Here is a 24,848-nt window from a genome sequence, read left to right on the forward strand (position 1 = left end):
TTAATCATTAGAGAAATGCAAATCAAAACTACAATGAGACATCATCTCACACCGGTCAGAATGGCCATCAGCAAAAAATCTACAAACAATAAGTGCTGGAGAGAGTGTGGAGAAAAGGGAACCCTCTTGCACTGTTGGTGGGAATGTAAATTGATACAGCCACTATAATAATATGGAGGTTCCTTAAAAAACTAAAAATAGAACTACCATACACCCAGCAATCCCATGACTGGGCATATACCCTGAGAAAACTATAATTCAAAAAGAGTCATGTACCACAGTGTTCATTGCAGCTCTATTTACAATAGCCAGAACACAGAAGTGACCTAAGTGTCCACTGACAGATGAATGGATACAGAAGATGTGGCACATATATACAATGGAATATTACTCTGCCCATTTTTTAATTGCATTCTTTGTTTGTTGTTGAATTGTATTGGTTCTTTATATATTATATATATGACAAAGATATAACTCCTTATCAGATATGTTATTTACAAATATATTCTCCCATTCAGTATGTTGTCTTTTCACTTTATTAATGGTTTCCTTTGCTGTGCAGAAGCTTTTTAGCTTGATATAATCCCATTTGTTTGTTTTTGCTTTTGTTTCCCTTGCCTGAAGAGACATATCTAGAAAGATATTGCTAAGACCAATGTCAAAGAGTACTGCCTATGTTTTCTTCTAAGAGTTTTATGGTTTCAATGACCTGAATTTTTTAGGAAAAGAACATTGGCAGTAGTATGGAGGATGTCCTCACCAAAGAAAATATTGGTAGGAAGGCTCATAGTTAGGAGTCTGTTCAGTTGTCCAAACCAAAGATGGTAATCCCCTAACCTAAACTGATGCAGTGGTGGTGATATTGGAGATGAGAGGCTAAATTCAAAGTGGAACTGTTGGAATTAGTGTCTACCTATATGTGTTGAGTAAATGGAAAGCTACAGTCAGAGATGACATTACAATTTCCACTGGGAACCTAAGGGATATTAACTCTTCCACTTGAACTAAATTAATCCCAAAGGACCAGATCTGGATTAGAAAACAGTGATGATAAGCTAGGGTGAGCTAAATTTGAAATGCTTGGAAAATGTCCCAAAGGCAATTGGAAGTATGGATCTACAAGGCAAAAGTAAGAGGCTTAAGATTAGCATGGATATGTATACATATAGCTGATTTACTTTGCTGTACAGTAGAAACTAATGCAACATTGTAAAGCAACTATACTCCAATCAAAAAAAAAAAAAAAGATTAGCATGGGTAAAAATAGTTGTTGAAGCCAAAGACATGAGTGAAATCAGCCAGGGAAAAGATGTAGAATCAAAAGAAAATAAGAAGACAGCCCTAGTTGGCAAAGTAAAAGAAGGAAACTAAAAAGAAATAATTAGAAAGACAGGAGTGGAAACCAGGAACAAGTAACATGCTGAAATACAAAGAAAGGAGTTTTGAGACGTTTGTAAACCCAACAAATTGCTCATTAATGTGACAATTCCAAAATCAATCTGAAATAATTCATAAAAAAGAACAGTCTAGAAAATTTTGATGAAGACAAATCTGGGAGGGAAATTGCTCCGGCAGGTGTTTAAATATAGTATAAAGATACAATATTATAAGTATATATTATTTCAAATGAATACACAGATTAATGGATCAGAAAAAATGGACCAGGAATACATGAATTCTCAGGAGAAAATTTTTGTTGGCTACAACAAGTCTACCTCAAAGTGCCAAGTCCAGATGGTTTTCAGGGTTATTTTCCTGAATCCCTCAGGGAATAAGATTTATTTTCCAAGGTTTATTAAAGCTCAGGTTGTCACCTCTCCTCCCATGTCTAATTGGCTCTGTAGCTACAAAATGGCAGACCAAGGGACTGAGATCTTAATCACAAGACTCAGATCCAAGACATGGAATTCATGAATATTTCCAACTCCTTGGTGTCCATTCCACAAATTGAGGCAGAACTGCATCCTGTTTCAGCAGGATGTAGCCAGAACAGTCAGCACCCCGTTCCCTCAAAGACTGAGTGAAGGTTGAAACAGGAGTGGGGACTGAAACCAACTCCCCCTAAAACCTAGCTCCTCTGCTGAGTTTATGATTAACCTCCCTATTCAAAACTTTATCCCCTCCTTGTCCTGTTACCCAAAAACTGGATTTGCCTCTGGGTGGGTGCCAAGCCAAAAGACACAACCATGCCAAAGGTCAGGAGAAGGAATGACTTGTTATTACTTACAGCAAGTAAGGAAAACACCAGGGATCTTTCCCAAAGCAGTGTCTCCTCAAACAGCAATACCGGGGAAGTTTTAAGCTAAGGGTACATGCATATTCATGAAGGGGTTTGAGTAGGGGAGAATTCAGCATAGAATTGGGGAAAAGGCAGACAGAGTCCAAGCTTTAGTTGACTGAAGTCAGGAGGGTCAACATCATGATTCCATCCTCCACCTGAGTGGGAGCCTTAGTTCCTACAGTACTGAAAGACTGATCAGATTGTCATGAATATCCTTTGAGGAGGAACTAGGACTCAGTTTTATTGCTGAACTATTGTTTCTTGCCTGCTTTTCCTTTGTTCTGCATTCCCTTACTTCCCTTAAGATCATTAAATACTGAGATCTGTTCAAGGGTAAGCATTGTAGCCAGGCTTAGATCACAAAATGTCTTAGGCCAAAATGGCTTCTCTATGTCAAGAAAGCCATTCCTGGTTTTCTTTCTCTGGGGACCCCCTAACCTATCTGCTTACAGTCCCACACCTGTTAACCCTCAAGATTGAGGAGTATCAAAGAAAAGGGGGGATTGAAAGAGCAGGACCCTGTGGGGCCCTCATGGTTACAAAATCCTTTGTTTTCCCCATTTCCTGTTTATAGGAAAAAGGTTTCAGCCTCCTAAACCATCTCTGAGTTCCAAAAGGCAGATTCAAACTGTCCAATTAGGGAAGTGAGGTGGAGGATGGTAACTTCAGGCTAAACACAAGATTCCAGGAACACCACCCTGTTACCTCACCACCAATCAATCAGAAGAAAGCCATACATCATGCAGCCATCACCCCAAATACTGCCTTTAAAAACTCCCCCCCAAAAACCATCTGGAAATACAAGTCTTTTGAGCATGAACCACCTGTTCTCCTTGCTTGACCCTTGCAATAAAACTTCCTCTGCTTCAAACCCCACTTCTGTTTGTTTGGCCCCACTCTGCATTGGGCACATAAGCTTGGGTTTGACAACAAGTCCAACAAGAAGATATAATAATTGTAAATATATATGCACCCAAGATAAGAGCACATAACACATAAAGCATATATTAACAAACATAAAGGGAAAAATTGACAGCAACACAATAACAGTTGTGGACTTTAACACCTCACTTACATCAACGGGCAGATCATCCAGAAAGAAAATCAGTAAGGAATCACTGGCCTGAAATGACGCATTAAACCATACAGAGTTTATACATATATGTAGAACACTGATCCAAAAGCAGTAGAATACACATTCTTTTGAAGCACACATGAAACATTCTCTGGGATAGATCACTTGTTAAGCCACAAAACAAGTCTCAAGAAATTTAAGAAGACTGAAACAATATCAAGCATGTTTTCCAACTACGCCAGTATGAAATTAGTAATCAACTACAAGAAAAAAACTGCAAAAACCACAGAGGTTAAACAATATGCTACTACACAATCAATGAGTCACTGAGGAAATCAAAGAGGAGATCAAAAAATACCTGAAGACAAATGAAAAAGAAAATACAACAATCCAAAATCTATGTGATGCAGCAAAAACAGTTCTAAGAGGAAAGTTTATAGTGATACAAGTCTGCCTCAGGAAACAAGAAACATCTCAAATAAACACTCTAACCTTACACCTAAAGGAAATAGAAAAAGAAGAACAAACAAAACGCAAAGTTTGTATAATAGAAGGAAAGAAATGATAAAGAGCAGATCAGAAATAAATGAAATAGAGACTAAAAGGACAATTTAAAAGATCAGTGAAACTAAGAGTTGGTTCTTTGAAAAGATAAACAAAATTGATAAAACTTAGGCAGATTCATCAAGAAAAAAAGAGAGAGGGCTCAAATTAAAAAAAAGAAAGAGGAGGAGTCACAACTGACACCACAGAAATACAAAAGATCCTTAAGAGAGTACTACAAACAATTTACGCCAATAAAATGGACAACTTAGAAGAAATGAATAAATTCCTAGAAATGTTCAATCTCCCAAGACTAAATCAGGAAGAAATAGAAGATATAAACAGACCAGTTGCCAGTCTTGAAATTGAATCAGTAATTTAAAAATTCCCAACAAACAACAGTCCAGGACCAGGTGGCTTCAGCTGAATTCTACCAAACATTTCAATAAGAGTTAACAACCGAATTCCCTGGTGGTCCAGTGGTTAGGATGGTTAGGACTCGGTACTTTCACTGCCATGGCCCGGGTTCAATCCCTGATTGGGGAACTGAGATTTCACAAGCTGTATGGCATGGCAAATAAATAAATAAATATAATGAGTTAACACTGATCCTTCTCAATAATTCCAAATTCCAATAAACTGAAGAGGAAAAAATGCAGGCCCAGCACAACCAGATTTTCTAAAACTTTTAGAAAGCTTTGTATTGATATCTATATCTGTTATTTTCTGGATTTTTAATGTTTAGCAACTTTTTTATTAAGATTTTTAAGCCTTGGACAGGTCAGATAAAACTTGAGTGAGCACAGTTTTCAGGGACTTCCAGTTTAAGATCTCTTTCTTGCCTTCCTTGAAACAATGGATATTGTCTTCATATAATCACCATTTTAAAGTTCAAAAGGATTTTATAGATCTCCTAATTCAACCCTCGATAGATGTTTGTGTTTTCTCCACAATACCCAGTCTCCTCTTTCACACCTATTTAGACATATAGTTCATTTGTTACCCTCTGGAGCAGACTTCAGATCACTGACTGCCTCTGGCATATATCCAGTGTGACCACTATTCAATCACAGTGGTGGATACTAGCCCTGTGATAAGTCTGTAAGTGCCAGATTCAAATGCAGGAGTCATGTTCTACTTGCTCAACAACCAAAAATGAAGCACTGAATTCATTCCAAACTATGGTTTTAATAACTTAATTGAATATTGAAAAAGGCAGGACTTCCCATAATCTGTCCTATACAAACGTTTGTATAAATGCCCAAAGATGGATGAACAAGGACATTCAATGCAGCTTTGTCTATAATCATGAAAAACTAGAAACCACTCAAATACCCACCACAGTGTAAAATAATGTACTGTAAAACATATGAAATCAACTGACATGGAACTCTCTGCAAAACATACTGCTTAATGAAAAAAGCTAGTAACAAAATAATACATGCAATATTTTCTCATCTATGTAAATGTATGTAAATGTATGTGTTTTCAATGAGAATATGTTCGTATATGGCTTTTATAAAATTTTTAAGAGGTATCATTTAGCCTAGAAAGCACCTACAAGATGTCTGGTTAACCTCATGAAGACAAGAGGAAATGAAAGATTTTGTATATATGAATTCCAGCCTCAACTGCAAATTAATCTTCCTGCTTTCTCAGTGACACTGCTTTCTCTTGTGTGTCATATTACCATTCCCTGTGTTCAGATGACTGAGTTTTATCCATTATATAACAATGTTTATTGTAATTCTACCTGAGAGGGCTGTAATTAGTGAATTTTGTACTCACTATTGGAATGCACTTCATTGAAGTAAACAGTCATAGATGGGTTAACAAAAGGTTAGGCAAGACTGGGGACAAACTCACAATGCCCAGCCTATGGATAAATACTCTGGGGTCAGAGGATCCCAGGCCAATAGCAATATACTTTGCCCTGTAAATAAGAGAGAGATAAGAAAAATGACATTGTTAAAGTCTCCAGGTAACTGATATAAACGATGCTTCATAATAAATCATCCAGACAAATGGTGAGAGCTGAAAAACAATAGGTGTTGATAAGGCCCTGGTACTCCAATCCATCCTCCACACTGCAACAAGTATGGCATGGCAAGCCCATCCTCAAAACCCTTCCAAAGTTTCCCATCACATTTTGGATAATATCCAAGGTTGATAACATACAAGATCCATTATCTGGCCCTAGTCTACCTTGTTCTTACTTCTCCCTGCTTCCCTTGTTATACTCTGGTGATATTGGACTGGTCATATTTCCTAAACTCATGCCATAATAACTCGCACGCCTTTGCCTCAGTTCATGCTGTTCCCCTTGCTACCCTCCATGACCCCACACTCATCTCCACCACTGCCCCCTTGGATAGCTTCTGCTCTTTTGTTATTTATTCTTTCTCCATAGTGGCTGTTCCTACAGGCCATTGTCCTGACCCTTCCTTTGCCCCCAGTTGGTTCTTAGACTTACCTCTCCTCATAAAAAGTCTTTCAGTTAAAAAAAAGAAATCTGACAAATTAACTTACACTCAGTTTTCAATGACTGACCATCTGCTAACATTGTTGAGCCCTTCCAGAGAAGGTTGCCAGATTTAGCAAATAAAAATACAGAACACCCAGTTAATTTTAAATTTCAGGTAAACAACAAATAATGTTTTACTGTAAGGGCAGCCTATGCACTATTTGTATTTCACCTAGAAACACTAACCCCAGGGTATCTGAATTTTATCAATTTAGCAACTACTTGGTAAGTTATGCTTATGCTGCGGGAAGCAAACAGAAGTATCAAAGGCTTCCTCTGAATGAAATGGATAAAGACCCAAGAGTGGGACTTCAAGCATCAATCAGCAGATAGAGAGGCACTTAGCTGACCAGAGCCTTCCCACCACTCCTGAATCAAGTCCTGAGAGGGCTGTCTCCTAACTCCAACCTTAGAGTGTTCACATGCTCGTTCTTCTGTGAGTTTTCTCCCAACTCTGGTCTTATACCTCCAAGTCTATCTTTAACCCTCACTCTAGCTATTGCTCAGGCCCAGATATTCTGCTACCTCTTAGACATCCTAGCACCACTTCTAAAACTGATTCCAAATAGGCTACACCAGGAAGGCTCTTGTTCCTAATATATGATGGTCTACAAGGCTCAAAATCTTACAAATAATCTTTATTGTCTCTCTCTCCTTTGCTATTTATAGCTAGTAAGCCATCAGGTCCTGAAAATAGAGCCATCCCTGGGAACAGAAAAGGTAAAACCCAACACATCCACATTCTTCCTGCACTCCTCCCTCTACACACACACAAATTGGATTGTGGAGTACATTGTCCTTAAAGTAAATAAATTAATCCTGTTGGCAACCTCTGTTCTTGTTTTCACTATTCCCTTAAATAAATCAAATTCTATGAAATGTTAGAAAACAATTCATACATTTCTGTGGGAAGACAAAGGATACATCTGACACCATAAGGCAAAACTTAATTGAAAAACTCCTTATCAGATGTCTCTGATTTCTCTCAAAGTTTCTCTTTGATATCATGTCATCCCCACAATCTTCTCAAACCTTTCTCCCTACTGCTGCTCCAACCTCCAGTTCCAAATGAACTGCCTCCTCTACCTTCTCCTCACTAATCTTCCACTCCTTTCTTATTACAACAATTCCATTCTCTCTGGCTTCTCCAATCACCTCAGTCAACAAAGGATGCTCCTTTGAAAATGCTGAGAATTATCCATATCAACTACATTTCTGCTTTTTCCCATGTGTCATAATTGTTTGTCCAGTCACAGAAAAATCAAGGCCAGCCTTGAAAGCTTAAAGAAGACACAAAGAAGCATCCTACAACTAGAGGAATAGTATAGAAAGAAGAAAAATGGTAGTGACTTTGCTTTGTCGGGAGTTTAGAGCCAAGACGATGATTATGGATTTTGTTCTAAAATTGGGGGATTTTCTCCACATCTCTTTCTGACTAACAGGTTTGTGCATTTTTTAAAATACTGGCTGTGACAGAGTTCGGTGTTGATTACATTCATCATTTCATTCATATATATTGCAATTTTTTGTTTTGTACATTTGTTACACACAACAAAATGTAACTGGTCTAAAATATCTATAACATACACTAAGACTCAAAAACTTTTTAAATGGGAAACCAAATGAGGTTTTAAGCAGAGAAGTAGCATAAATTAAATTAACAATATAAGAAATTTATCTGGCTTCAGGGTAGAGAATGTATTGTAAGTGGGCAAGGGTAGAAACAAGAAGACTGGTTAGAAGCCCACTGTAACAATCCAGGATTTATTTCAATAATTCAGAAGATGTGATAATTTCAATAATGATGTGGCTAAAGTACCCCTTTATTTAATCTATGAAAGGGAAGTTTCATGAACAGTTAATACTATAAACAAAATTGTAAGAGAAAACTTAAACTATTACAGAGTACAAAATATCTTAAATACATTGGAAGCTATCATGTCCTCATGACTAATGTTCTAGTTTTAAATGATTATTTATTTTTGAAAGTATGTTCCTGAAAGACTTTGACTGGGCAACAATTTGTGCAGTAGTTCAAGTATGTGCAATATTTGGCAAATACTATGTACTCAATAAATATTTACTACATAAATACACATATCCATTATCTCTTTAAAAATACCCCCTTGAACTGCTGAACAATCATCAATAGGAAGACACTGGAACTAACCAAAAAAATACCTCACATCCACAGACAAAGGTGAAGCCACAATGAGATGGTAGGAGGGGCACAGTCACAATAAAATCAAATCCCATAACTGCTGGGTGGGTGACTCAAAAACGGGAGAACACTTCTACCACAGAAGTCCACCCACTGGAGTGAAGGTTCTGAGCCCCACGTCAGGCTTCCCAACCTGGGGGTCCAGCAACGGAAAGAGGTATTCCCAGAGAATCAGACTTTGAAGGCTAGTGAGACTTGATTGCAGGAGTTTGACAGGACTACGGGAAACAGAGACTCCACTCTTGGAAGGAACACGCACAAACTAGTGTGTGCACCAGGACCCAGGGGGAAGGAGCAGTGACCCCACAGGAGACTGAACCAGACCTACCTGCTAGTGTTGGAGGGTTTCCTGCAGAGGTGGAGGGTGGCTGTGGCTCATAGTGGGGACAAGGACACTGGCAGCAGAAGTTCTGGGAAGTTCTCCTTGGCGAGAGCCTTCCTAGAGTCTGCCATTAGTCCCACCAAAGAACCTGTAGGCTCCAATGCTGGGTCTCCTCAGGCAAACAACCAACAAGTAGGGAACTCAGCCCCAACCATCAGCAGACAACTGGATTAAAGTTTTACTGAGCTCTGCCCACCAGAGCAACACCCAGGTCAATCCACCACCAGTCCCTCCCATCAGGAAGGTTGCACAAGCCTCTTAGACAGCTTAACAGAGGGCAGATAGCAGAAACAAGAACTACCATCCTGCAGCCAGTGAAATGAAAACCACATTCACAGAAAGACAGACAAAATGAAAAGGCAGAAGACTGTGTACCAGATAATGGAACAAGATAAAACTCCCAAAAGACAAATAAATGAAGTGGAGATTGGCAACCTTCCAGAAAATGAACTCAGAATAATGATAGTGAAGATGATCCAGGACCTCAGGAAAAGAATGGATGCAAAGATTGAGAAGATGCAAGAGATGTTTAACAAAGACCTAGAAGAATTAAAGAACCTAGAAGACTTAAAGAACAAACTAACAGAGATGAACAATACAATAACTGAAATGAAAACTACACTAGGAGGAATCAATAGCAGAATAACTGAGGCAGAAGAACAGATCAGTGACCTGGAAGACAGAATGGTGGAATTCACCGCTGCAGAACAGAATAAAGAGAAAAGAATGAAAAGAAAAGAAGACAGCCTAAGAGACCTTTGGGACAACATTAAACGCACCAACATACGCATTATACCGGTCCCAGAAAGAGAAGAGAGAAAGGAATGACCAGAGAAAATATTTGAAGAGATTATAGTCAAAAACTTCCCTAACATGGGAAAGGAAATAACCACCCAAGTCCAGGAAGTGCAGAGAGTCCCAGGCAGGATAAACCCAAGGAGAAACACGCCGAGACACATAGTAATCAAATTGACAAAAATTAAAGACAAAGAAAAATTACTAAAAGCAACAAGGGAAAAACAACAAATAACATACAATGGAACTCCCATAAGGTTAACAGCTGATTTCTCAGCAGAAATTCTACAAGCCAGAAGGGAATGGCACAATATATTAAAAGTGATGAAAGAGACGAACCTACAACAAAGATTATTCTACCTGGCAAGGATCTCATTCAGACTTCACAGAGAAATCAAAGTTTTACAGACAAGCAAAAGCTAAGTGAATTCAGCACCACCAAACCAGCTCTACCAAAGATAGTAAAGGAATTTCTCTAAGTGGGAAACACAAGAGAAGAAAACAACCTACAAAAACAAATCCAAAACAATTAAGAAAATGGTAATAGGAAATACATATGGATAATTCCCTTAAAGGTGACTGGATTAAATGCTCCAACCAAAAGACACAGGCTTGTTAAATGAATACAAAAACAAGACCCATATATATGCTGTCTACAACAGACCCACTTCAGACCTAGAGACACTTACAGACTGAAAGGGAGGAGACAGATAAAAGATATTCCATGTAAATGGAAATCAAAAGAAAGCTGGAGTAGCAATTCTCATATCAGACAAAATAGACTTTAAAGACTATTACAAGAGACAAAGAAGGACACTACATAATGATCAAGGGATCAATCCAAGAAGAAGATATAACAATTGTAAATATTTATGCACCCAACACAGGAGCACCTCAATACATAAGGTAAATGCTAACAGCCTTAAAAGGGGAAAACGACAGTAACACAATCATAGTAGGGGACTTTAACACCCAATATTCACCAATGGACAGATCATCCAAAATGAAAATAAATAAGGAAACAAAAGCTTTAAATGATACATTAAACAAAATGGACTTAATTGATATTTATAGGATATTCCATCCAAAAACAACAGAATACACTTCCTTCTCAAGTGTTCATGGAATATTCTCCAAGGCAGATCATATCTTGGGTCATAAATCAAGCCTTGGTAAATCTGAAATTTGAAATCATATCAACTATCTTTTCTGACCACAACGCTATGAGACTAGATATCAATTACAGGAAAAATCTGTAAAAAATACAAACACATGGAGGCTAAACAATACACTGTTAAATTACCAAAGGATCACTGAAGAAATCAAAGATGAAATTAAAAAAAATACCTACAAACAAATGACAATGAAAACATGATTATCCAAAACCCATGGGAGGCAGCAAAAGCAGTTCTAGGAGAGAAGTTTATAGCAGTACAATCCAACCTCAAGAAACAAGAACTGTCTCCAATAAACAACCTAACCTTACACCTAAAGCAAGTTAGCAGAAGGAAAGAAATCATAAAGATCAGATCAAAAATACACAAAAAAGAAATGAAGGAAACGATGGCAAAGATCAATAAAACTAAAAGCTAGTTCTTTGAGAAGATAAACAAAATTGATAAACCATTACCCAGACTCATCAGGAAAAAAAGGGAGAAGATTCAAATCAATACAATTAGAAATGAAAAAGAACTAACAACTGATACTGCAGAAATACAAAGGATCATGAGAGATTACTACAAGCAACTATATGCCAATAAAACGGACAACCTGGAAGAAATGGACAATTTCTTAGAAATGCACAACCTTCGCAGACTGAATGAGGAAGAAATAGAAAGTATAAACAGACCAATCACAAGCACTGAAATTCAGACTGAGATTAAAAATCTTCCAACAAACAAAAGCCCAGGACCAGAAGGTTTCACAGGCAAATTCAATGAAACATTTAGAGAAGAGCTAACACCTATTCTTTTCAAACTCTTCCAAATATAGCAGAGGGAGGAACATTTCCAAACTCATTCTACAAGGCCACCATCACCCTGATACCAAAACCAGACAAAGATGTCACAAAAAAAGAAAACTACAGGCCAATATCACTGATGAACATACATACAAAAATCCTTAACAAAATACTAGCAAACAGAATCCAACAACGCATTAAAAGGATCATAAACGATGATCAACTGGGAAACGTTTATCCCAGGAATGCAAGGATTCTTCAACACACAAAAATCAATCAATGTGATAAACCATATTAACAAACTGAAGGAGAAAAACCATATGATCATCTCAATAGATACAGCTTTCAACAAAATTCAACACCCATTTATGATAAAAACCCTCCAGAAAGTATGCATAGAGAGATGTTTCCTCAACATAATAAAGGCCATATATGACAAGCCCACAGCCAACATCGGTCTCAATGGTGAAAAACTGAAACCATTTCCACTAAGATCAGGAAGAAGACAAGGTTGCCCACTCTTACCTCTCTTATTCAGCATAGTTTTGGAAGTTTTCGGCACAGCAATCAGAGAAGAAAAAGAAGTAAAAAGAATCTAAATTAGAAAAGAAGAAGTAAAAGTGTCACTGTTTTCAGATGACATGATACTATACATAGAGAAACCTAAAGATGCTACCAGAAAACTACAAGACCTAATCAATGAATTTGGTAAAGTAGCAGCATACAAAATTAATGCACAGGAATCTCTTACATTCCTATACTCTAATGATGAAAAATCTGCAAGAGAAATTAAGGAAACACTCCCATTTACCATTGCAACAAAAAGAATAAAATACCTAGGAATATACCTACCTAGGGAGACAAAAAGACCTGTATGCAGAAAACTGTAAGACACTGATGAAAGAAATTAAAGATGATACAAACAGATGGAGAGATATACCATGTTCTTGGGTTGGAAGAAGCAGCATTGTGAAAATGACTATAGTACCCAAAACAATCTACAGATTCAATGCAATCCCTATCAAACTACTAATGGTATTTTTCACAGAACTAGAATAAAAAATTTCAAAATTTGTATGGAAACGCCAAAGATCCTGAATAGCCAAAGAAGTCTTGAGAAAGAAAAACGGAGCTGGAGGCATGAGGCTCCCTGACTTCAGACTATGCTACAAAGCTACAGTAGTCAAGGCAGTATGGTACTGGCACAAAAACAGAAAGATAGATCAATGGAACAAGTTATAAAACCCAGAGATAAGCCCACACACATATGGTCACCTTACCTTTCATAAAGGAGGCAAGAATATACAATGAAGAAAAGACAGCCTCTTCAATAAGTGGTGCTGGGAAAACTGGACAGCTACACATAAAAGAATGAAATTAGAACACTCCCTAACACCGTACACAAAAATAAGCTCAAAATGGATTAAAGACCTAAATGAAAATCCAGACACTATAAAACTGTTAGAGGAAAACATAGGCAGAACACTCCATGACATAAATCACAGCAAGATCCTTTTTGACCCACCTCCTAGAGAAATGGAAATAAAAACAAAAATAAACAAATGGGACCTAATGAAACTTCAAAGCTTTTGCACAGCAAAGGAAACCATAAACAAGATGAAAAGACAACCCTCAGAATGGGAGAAACTATTTGCAAATGAAGCAACTGACAAAGGATTAATCTCCAAAATATACAAGCAGCTCATGCAGCTCAATATCAAAAAAATAAACAACCCAATCCAAAAATGCACAGAAGACCTAAACAGACATTTCTCCAAAGAAGATATACAGATGGCAACAAACACAGGAAAGGATGCTCAACATCACTAATTATTAGAGAAATGCAAATCAAAACTACAATGAGTTATCACCTCACACCAGTCAGAATGGCCATTATCAAAAAATCTACAAACAATACATGCTGGAGAGGGTGAGTAGAAAAGGGAACCCTCTTGCACTGTTGGTGGAAATGTAAATTGATTCAGCCGCTATGGAGAACAGTATGGAGGTTCCTTAAAAAACTAAAAATAGAACTACCATATGACCCAGCAATCCCACTACTGGGCATATTCCCTGAGAAAACCATAATTCAAAAAGCGTCATGTAGCACAATGTTCACTGCAGCTCTATTTACAATAGCCAGGACACTGAAGCAACCTAAGTGTCCATCGACAGATGAATGCATAAAGAAGATGTGGCACATATATTCAATGGAATATTACTCAGCCATAAAAAGAAATGAAATTGAGTTATTTTTAGTGAGGGGGATGGACCTAGAGACTGTCATACAGAGTGAAGTAAGTCAGAAAGAGAAAAACAAATACCATATGCTAACACATATATATGGAATCTAAGAAAAAAAAAGAAAAAATTCTTCTGAAGAACCTAGGGGCAGGAGACAGGAATAAAGACCCAGATGCAGAGAATGGACTTGAGGACAGGGGGAGGAGGAACGGTAAGCTGGGATGAAGTGAGAGAGTGGCATGGACATATATACACTACCAAATATAAAATAGATAGCTAGTGGGAAGCAGCCACATAGCACAGGGAGATTAGTTAGGTGCTTTGTGTCCACCTAGAGGGGTGGGATAAGGAGGGTAGGGGAGAGATGCAAGAGGGAAGAGATAAGGGGATACATGTACATGTATAGCTGTTTCACTTTGTTATAAAGCAGAAACTAACACGCCATTGTAAAGCAATTATACTCCAATAAAGATGTTTTAAAAATCTAATATTAAAAAATAATAATATAAATAAGAAATAATGGCTATAAACTACCCTAACCTGGGGAAGGATACAGACATCTGTCAGAATGTTTATCATTAAACACACACAGACACAGACACACACGCACAAATAACAAATGTTAGCGAGGATGTGGAGAAAAGGGAACCCTCGTACACTGTTAGTGGGAATGTAAATTGGTGCAGCCACTATGAAAAACAGTAGGAATGTTTCTCAAGAAACTAAAACTAGAACTACCATATAATCCAGCAATTCCATTCCCAGGTATTTATCTGAAAAAAATCAAAAACACTAATTCATTAAAGATACATGCACCCCAATGTTCATAGCAGCATTATTTACAATTGCCAAGATATGGAAGCAACCTAAGTATCCACCAACAGATGAATGGATAAAAAAGAAGTGGTATATGTATACAATGGAATACTATTCAGCCATAAAAATAGAATGAAATTTTGCCATTTGCAAAAATATGGATGGACTTGGCGAGTATTGTGCTAAGTGAAATTAGTCAGAGAGAGAAAAACAAATACTGTATTATATCACTTATACATGGAATCTAAAAAACAAAACAAACTAGTGGATATAACAAAAAAGAAATAAGACTCACAGATTTAGAGAACAAACTAGTGGTTACCAGTTCTCTGGCACCCCCTAGTGGCCGCTTTGGAACATGGGAAGGGTGGGTAATTAACATATATTTTAGCACTTTCTCCAGCAATGGGAAGCATTTGCCATGCTTCATCTCAGTTTTCTTCACAATACTCCTAGGACGTAGGTGTTATGATTATCCTCACTTACATATGAAGACAAAACTAACGTTTGGGATAAACAACTTGCACAAGGGAACATAGGTAGTGGAAAAAAGAATAAAAGTGAAGGTCTGTAGGATTTCTGAGCCCTCACAATTAATAACCTTACTGAGGTATTGAGAGAGGAAAGCATGTTCTTCCTTCAGCCTCTAACCTGCTCTGCCTCCTTTACTGTTCCTGGTACCTATGCTCATACAGAACTTACCGATATACATTGTTTTTTCTTTCCTTTTTACATTTGGATATAAATATGTCTTTATCCCAGCTACATATATTCAATTATTTTAATTACTCCTTGTGTAATAGTCTCTAAACGTCTCTTCATCTTGGTTTCCTTCCTCTAGATTCAATCTAAAATATCACTTTCTGTCTTAAAATGTTACTCCCCCAAGATCCAATGTTCCAAGCCAGTTTATCTCCACAACATATACTTTTTTCAGAACCAAAGAGTGTTTAGCAGTGCTTTAGACAATGCAGAGTGAATCAGACATAATCACTGCTCTCAAAAACTTTATAATCAATTCGTTTGACACATTCCCACTATAGTTTATGCTTCCCTTGGTTTGAATGCTACACCTCTACTAAAACAGTTTACTGTTGCACCAGCTTTTTCAGAATCCACAAAATTAAAGCTATCATTTATATAATTATTTTCATATGAATTATCTCATTCTATACTCACAATACTCTCCTACATTAGTTATTATTAATTCCAACTGAAAACTGAGAAAGCCAAAGGTAAGTGGTTTGCCTATAGTGACTAATAAGTGGTAGATGGTAGGTCTTAGAACCAGCCAAAATAGTGAGATTAAACTTATGTTGGTTTACCGTCACGCTTTGTCTCACATAATTCTAATGATTTATACAAAGCTTGGGATCATTTAAAACCCCTTGGTGTTTTTCATTTGAATCACTGATGACTTGGGTCACTATCTTTGTGAAACTAATTCTTTAATCCTATTTGTAGGAATTCACATTTGTGCACGTTAAACATTATTTAGTTGGTTTTATCTTTAGTCAAAGAGTGTTTATTTGAAGTTTCAATCTTCTGTCAAGTTTGCTATGTAAAAGAATTATTAGAACTTCCCTACACCATATTCAAAAATAAACTCAAAATGGATGTAAGACCTGAAACCATAAAAGTCCTAGAAAAAGAACATAAGGCAGAACACTCTTTGACATGAATCACAGCAATATTTTTTTTAGATCTGCCCCCTAAAGCAAAACAAACAAAAGCAAAAATAAACAAATGGGACCTAATAAAATGTAAAAGCTTTTGCACAGCAAAGGAAACCATCAACAAAACAAAAAGACACCTACTGAATGGGAGAAAATACTTGCAAATGATATGACTGATAAGGGGTTAATATCCAAAATATATAAACAGCTCATACAACTCAATAAAACCCAATTAAAAAATGGGCAGAAGACGTGAATAAATATTTTTCCAAAGGAGACACACAGATGGTCAACAGGCACATGAAAAGATGCTTAACATTGCTCATCTACAGAGAAGTGCAAATTAAAACCACAGTGAGATATTACCTCACACCAGTCAGAATGGCTATTATCAAAAAGAACACAAATAACAAATGTTGGCAAGGATGCGGAAAAAAGGGAACCCTTGTATTGAGCTGGTGGGAATGTATACTAGTACAGCCACTGTGGAAAACAGTATGGAGGTTCCTCAAAAAATTAAAAATAAAACTACCATATGATTGAGCAATTACACTCCTGGGTATATATTCAAAAAAACCAAAACCACTAATTCAAATAGATACATGCACCCCAATGTCTATAGCAGCATTATTTACAATAGCCAAAATATGGAAGCAACCAAAGTGCCCATCAAGAGGTGAATGGTTAAAGATGCGGTATATATATATAATGGAATACTATTTGGCCATTAAAAAGAATGAAATTCTGGCATTTGCAACAACCTGGATGGACGTGGGTAGTATTATGCTTAGTGAAATAAATCAGAGAAAGACAAATACTCTGTTATCACTTATATGTGGATTCTGAAAAATAAAACAGACAAATGTATATAACAAAACAGAAACAGACTCACAGATGTAGAGAACAAACTAGTTGTTACCAGTGGGGAGAGGAAGCATGGAAGGACAGGATACGGGTATGGGACTAAGAGACACAAACTACCATGTATAAAATAAATAAGCAACAGGATATACTGTACAGCACAGGGAAACATAGCCATTATTTTGTAATAACTTTAAATGGAGTATAATCTATAAAAATATTCAATCACTATGTTGTACACCAGAAAGTAATATAATATTGCAAATCAACTATACTTCATTTTAAGAGTTTATTTGAAGTTTCAATCCTGTGTCAAGTTTCTATGCCTCCATGCTTTGGGTATATACAAATTTGATCACCTGTATTTGTCTCCATCAAAGTCATTGATTTAAATGTTGATAATAGAAAGATAAGACTGTGAAGCAGGCACATGGGATATCACCAAATAGAATTTCCCATATGGTGCCATTTCCACACTGACTTAACATATAGTTCATCTATTTTTTTCTATGCCTCACAGCCTTTCTTCTGTTTCAACTGGCATGTTCAGTTTAACATCATATAGAACTAGCTTAGAACAAAGAGCCATTTCCTTCCCGGAAAAGATAACTACCTTACCCTTGTTTTACTTTCAGAAGTTCCCTTAGATAAATTTATCCAAAGAATCTATCACAGCATAATTCAATAAGTTTCTGTACACTGCTACCCATTTAATAGAACTAAATTTAACATGTTAGATATTTGTAACTCTCCAGACAATCAAGTATAAAATACCATGGTTCTTAAGCCTCTTCTCCAGCTGTTTAAGATATACTTTGGTTAGTTTTCCCTAGTATTTTTAAAGATGTAATGTTTGCATGAACACAATAAAGTTTATAGCATAATATTAGCAAAATCATAACATTTTCATGCATAAAACAAAACAAAGTTTATAGCATACTATCAGCAAAACCATTTACTTATTCCCATTACACTATTAAACATCCATTTTAGTATCATTAAGTCCTGTTTGCAATGAGGGAAAAAAGCTTCCAGTTAACATTACTTCTTTCACTCATTCAACAAACATATTACCTGATTGCATACTACGCACCAGGCATGTACTAGGTACTAAAAAGACCCAAATGCACCATCCCTGCCATCAATGGGCTCATTTTTCAGTGGGGTGTCGGTGGGGGGCTGGTGGGGTAGAACTAAAGCAAATTTACAGAGTGCAAATGTATAAGGGCTGATACACTAAATGTTATGGAAAGCACGGAATCTCACTCAGCAGAGAATAGGGCAAGCTTCCTAAAGGATGTGATGCTTTTACTTGTCTTGACAATGTTCAGAGATCAGGTACATGAATATGGAGAAAGTGTTCTAGGCAGAGCAAATGGTATGTGCAAAGGTATGGAAGCTTGTGAAACCTGATACACTTACAGAATAGAAAGTCGTGTGATGTGGCTGGAAAGAAGGATGAAAGTGGCTGAGTGATAACTGATGAGGCTGGAGAGAATAGCCAGGGTCTCATTGTGAGGACCTTGTGTCCCATGCCAACGAGTGTACTGTTTACCCTGAAGTCAGTGAAGAAAGTGGGCAATATCTGAGTCAGGGAGTTTAATTAGGGGGCTCTGTCAGTGATCAAGGCCAGAGATCAGGGAAGTACCAGCCTAATGGAGAGATGGCAGAATGCAGTGACACTCTAATAAAGATGGTGTTTCCCAATGTTCATTGTGCGTAAGAATCAGCTGGGCAGCACTTGTAAAATACAGATGCCTGGGCCCAAACCAGACCTACTCACACTTTACATTTTTCAAATCTCCCCTGAATTCTTCTAATGCAACTAGTCCATGGACTAGCATGTGGGAATGACAATTTTGCCTCTAACTGTAGGACAAGGAAGTAAAAAGAGTTTCAGTTACACTTATGACAAACAATGGAGCAGAGAGCTATAAAGTCCACCTGAAAGAGTGAAAATATGGAATGACAGAATATTTTCAAAGAAATAAATTTTATTTCCAAACTGGTTAGAGTAACTAGCCATGAGAACAAACTACTGATTGGTAGAGGTCAATATAATTATGTTTCATAATGAAAAAGACTAGTTTATAAGATTTTGTATTTACATTTATAATAAGTGAATATATTTTTGCTTTGTAAGTTGCTCCCTCTAGTAGATTAAATATTAGCCTTATAGTCTTTCTTAAACTTAATTTAGTTTTTACAGCTTTTTATTTTTATACAGTCAAAGATAAACTTCAGTCCAGCCTATAATCAAAAGATCATAAATTCCAAATCAGTACTGTCTGAACTAACTTGGTTTTGCTATATAGTCTTCTGACCTTCAGAAAAGTTTATATTAAGAAAATGCTTATCATATGACCATTTATCTCAAACAAGCAAATTGTAGCAAATTCTATTTGCTAGGAAATTCAGGCTATTTATCTGTATTTGTGCTTAACTAACATTTTTAGGCAGTGCTTGTAGTTTAAGTAAATATGTGAGTTAAATTTGTTTTGAAAACTGTCTCCTGTCCTTGACTTGGTTGAGCAAAGCCTCTCATCTTATTCTGTCTCCACTTTCCATCTTCAAAGTCCAAATTGATTTTAATTCAATATAACAGTAAGCTCCATAAAGATAGAAGCTGTGTGTCCTGGTTACATCTTATCCCTAACTCCAAGCTCAGGGCCTGAACAGGAGGTATAGTTGATATACATTTGTTTATTAATAAGAATCATCTTCCCTTTATAACCCTGGGCAAACTCAATTTTAGCCAGATTTGTCTAAACATATAGACATCTCCTTCAGCCAACACAGGAAGAAGCACACAGGAGCACAAAGCTTTTTTTTTTCACAGCTGTATACCAATCAACCCAATGATAAAGATTATTACTTGATCTTCAGAAGAATAATTGTGATGTCATCATCAATTGTGTCAAATTACACAAGTAAAATCCCCAAAGGAAAGCCTTGCCCTGGCTCTGAAATTACCGTAGGGGCTGAGACATCAAACCAGTTCTCTTCACTCCCCTTAAGATTGACCTGATAGAGGAGCCAACCACATTTTAAAGCCAATTTAAAGCACTTGAAAAAACTAACATGTTGGCTCTAGTGTAACAGTCGATCTTAGTTTAGCTGTTTTAAAACTATGACGGGTTTAGTAAGACTAACTCTAGTGAGCGGTAATAATGGCAATAGAGGCAAACATGGATGGAGCAGTTATTTAGAGTCAGGCATTGTGCTAAGCACTTTAATCTCATCAAAGCCTCATAATGATTGTTTAATGTTGGAACAACTGAAGAACCCCATTTTACAGGAGAAAATGAGGATTCTGCCTTACATAACTTGCATAGGTGCAAGTACTGCACCATTTTATATAATGGACTTGAGCATCCATGGATGTGGGTATCCACAAGGGGTCCTGGAACTAATCCCCTGTGAATATTAAGGGACAACTGTATTATGCAATTTGAAGCTAGTGTTTGAAAATAAAAATACCATGATTTATTCATCCAGAGTTCAGATCACTGTATCCTTGTATATGAGACAGAAAGCACTTCAGATTCGAATACAAACTCCCTTTGCCTTCGAATATGTACATACAGTTAATAATAACACCACACCAAATTAATCACCCAGAAAGCTGGCGTACCCTAATCTAATTTTTACCAAGCCACTTAAAACTGTAACAAAGTTATCATCTAAGCCCTGATTCTGGACTAGGAAGGTTAAACACCTTGCTCATGGAAAAAAGGCATCTGACTCCTGGCCTACGGTAGACACGAGGGAATGAATGGATGAATGAATGAGGAAGAAAGAGAGAGTGTGAAATGTATGAGGAAGGATCTTTACAAACTTGGACTTTTTATTGCTCTTAAATGGCATGATCTGAGGAGTAAGCATCATCTTAGCTGTGGTAACTCATGTTAGTACGGATAATCTCTGAAATTTGGACACAGTGAAGCCCAATACATATAAAGAGCTTTGCTGATAACAGAAGCAAGATTCCACAGTTTAATCTTTTTTAACTCTTTGAAACTGAGTACAGCCTCTGGCAAAGGAAATATCAGAAAACTCAGATTTGATAGTGAGTGTACTTGTATCACTTCCTTTGGTGTCAGAGCAGCTGCCTGGTTGCCTTTCTTCTACTGTAGTGAACCGTGAGGTATAACTGACAGCTCTGCTGAAGCGTACCGCTTCCTCAGTAACAATAAACAATACTCTTGAGCACCTAGCACCTCCCTAGTTTACAGATGAGAGGACTGAAGCTCAGGGGTACTGACGGGTCCAGGCTCACACAGTTTGAAAGAGATGAACTCAAACCTGTGTCTAACTTCAAAGACCAGGCTCCTTCTGCTAGTCCAGGTTGCCTCTTTCAAGTGTTGCAAAAATGTAAGGAGTCTTGATCTAAAGATTTGGCAGGAAAGTAATGATTTTCTGTGAATAAGGATGAGAGAGCAACATATACAGCTGATTTATTGCAGTGGTGGGATTAGAGTTGAATATTTACTTTCCTTTACTTACTATTCTGTGAAAGAGGCCATAATGCCATTTATATAAGATTAAGGAACTTATTTCAATTAATTTATGAGTTCCTACAGCCTTTCCATTTCTTTATATCCTACCCCAGTACTGAGTCATAACAGCAACTACTGTGTGCCTGGATTATGCTTAGTCCCTGCAATGCAGAAGCATCTGTTGAGGAGTTCTTGGGCGACATTATGTAGATTTCTTATAAAACTTTCTTTGATAACATGCTGATTTCACAGACACTGAATCACCGTACTTGGCTCTTGTACCATTTAACATTAAATCATTACGCAGAGCACTTTTGCAGAGGGAATTATAAACTCAACCATGGCATGTGCTGCCTCCTGATTTACCAAAGCATACTCGATAACATTTAGAATCAAGTTTAAGATTTGATTGGCATTAATACTACTTACCTGTGTCACTTGAGGAAGGTTGATTCACATAAAGCATAAAATAAAGGCGGGGGAGGATTCAAATTAAGATGCAAAAACTTCCTGCCCCCAAAAGTACTCATTTTAATTGAAATTCTCCATTGTAGTCTCTGACCAGTGTCCCAGGGTGTATTGGTTCCTAACGAGGTGGAAGAAATTCCTCCCCAGGGGGAATTTCAGAAGAGGGCTGGTTGTCACAATGATTGACATTAAACAGGTAGAGTTCTGGGATGCTAAATATCCTGCAATGTGTCAGAAGGAGGACTGCCCCCACTCCCGATCCCACCAATGGCAACAGCCCCTCCAGTGAGCAACACTGGAAGGCCCCAGCCAGGTCATATCACATAGGATGATGAAGCACATATGCTGCACCTCATCAGGCAGACATTTCAATCACGCTACAGCAATGAAAGAGGTTCATGTCACGCAGGGGTTAGATTTGGAAGAAGAGTAGGAAACCAAGGGATTTTTTTTTTAATACAGGATTATCGCTCTTTTATTTCACTAGGAAAATACTGAAGATGGCCTAGCGAGTATCTATCAATCTGTCATCACCAACACCAGCAAAGAAATGTCCTGTTCAGTGACCTTCCAATGCCTGAAGATTTTCCAAACTTCCTGCACAATTCTAAGCTCCTGGAATACTTCAGGATTTTTGTCAAAAAGTTTGATCTACTAAAATATATTCAGTTCCAGGTATTGTATTTTGGGGAAAGAATGGTTTTCTCTACATTAGCTCACATTTAAATAGAGAAGTTACTCTGATAATGAAAGAAATTGGGAATAAAACAAAACATTCTAATTCAATTATTTTCTGAAAAACAACAGCACAGTAGAAAACCCAAAAAGTAGTGTCATTACCCCTGATATTATAGATTATATACATTAACAGAAGAAAAAAATGTTAAAATTAATGACTTGAATGATTATATTGACGGTGAAACTGCATTTAATACCTATAACCACTGAGGACTCCTAGCCTCATTTCCTTTGAAAGGATATATGAAAAAAAATACCACATTGTTATTTCATTTTCTTACCGTCTCCATAAAAATGAAATTTCTTAGAAAAATGTACTAAATAAACTCACAGCTCTCCATTCATCTCAGAAGCCTGTAGAAACCATTTTGGCTATTTTTTTGATGCATTCTTTAGCAACAAAAGAATAACCAGACCATTTTGAAATACAATTGTAACTACCTTTCCTGTGTTTCCTTGAGAACAAATAATCAATGAGATAAAAAAACAATATTCTCATTAAACATCCTGAATTTTTATCAGTAACCTACACTTTGAAAACTAGTAACTGTGCCTAGGAAATAAAATTTAAATTATAGCCTTGAATAAATAACTGTTAGTGGAACTTAGTTTTTTTAACACAGCTCATTTTCTCAGTAACTTTAGTTTTGTTCCAGATTTGTAGTATATTAATTTGTAATCGTTGATTTGATAGACATCAATATATGTAAATACCATTAAAATATCACATTCTATCTAATGTAGTTTTTCCCCAGTTTCCATTTCTCTTGTTTATGATTTTACTGAGGTTGTTTTCTGGAGGTTGGAGAGGGCTTAGGAAAACTCACTTCTGTTTATTGGCCTCTGAGTTACTACAGCCATAAGATGATGGAACTAACTCAAACTATAAAAGGAGGTGTCCTCACTGAGTTCTGTATTAATATGGTGACCTCCCAGGAGGGGAAAACCACCAGGTTGCCTGAGGAGGGGTGAACTGGCTCAGGTCAGTCACATTTCTAGTAACTTCCTCAGTGATACTGAAGGTTGGTCCTCAAACCACATTTTAAATAGCAAGAATCCACAGTACTTTAGAGAGTATACTACCCGGAACTTCAAATCTGAATCTTTCAACTGAAAATGCCCAGACATTTTATAGCCTTTTCATAAGCTTTATACTAATATTCCACATACATTTTTTAATTGGAACAGCTTCAAACATTGCCAACCCAGCATTTTGAAAAATATATGAAAATTTGAAATGCATGTATAAGGGACTCAAACACTTGCCAACAAGAGGGGAAGCATGCCATTCCTCTAGAAGTGAGAAAAGCTTTGTTTCCTTTGACACTGCTTCTTAAATACAGCAGACACACATTTATGTACACTTTTAGAAATTCATAAACCTCCAGAGAGCAAAATGGCATTCTAAAAAATCATGAACTGATAAATTATTTCATCCAAATGAGATCATGAAGTAAGTGTATTGCTAGCATGATGTTTTAAAAATAATAAATATGAACTTACCATTCATGGAGTGATGTCACTGTGCCAGGCGCTATGCAAACTGCTTCACATGGAATATCTTCTCTAATAGACAGTCTACACGGAGGTCAACACTTTTAAAGCTTCTTGATAAATACTGATTGTGTAATCACCTGAATGATGAACATGTATTTTGTATCTTGCCCAGACATTGTCTTGCTTTTTCTGGGTCTCTCTCAAGTCCTTATTCAGTTCTTAACACTGGTAACCACTGCTGAGTCAGGCTTCTCACACAAAGCACATC

At 37.0% G+C, this 24,848-nt stretch overlaps 1 protein-coding gene across 1 annotated transcript in view; it reads left to right on the top strand.

Moving 5' to 3' along the window:
• The window catches only part of LOC136131774 (dimethylaniline monooxygenase [N-oxide-forming] 2-like), a 58,623-nt gene that overhangs the window by 14,829 nt on the left and 18,946 nt on the right, over positions 1-24,848 (top strand). The window contains 2 exon segments of the mRNA XM_065888548.1: positions 22,833-22,902; positions 22,905-23,020. Of these exon segments, the coding sequence (XP_065744620.1) occupies positions 22,833-22,902; positions 22,905-23,020 (186 nt within the window).

This window comes from Phocoena phocoena, chromosome 1, assembly GCF_963924675.1.
Source record: "Phocoena phocoena chromosome 1, mPhoPho1.1, whole genome shotgun sequence".
Taxonomy (NCBI): Eukaryota; Metazoa; Chordata; class Mammalia; order Artiodactyla; family Phocoenidae; genus Phocoena; species Phocoena phocoena.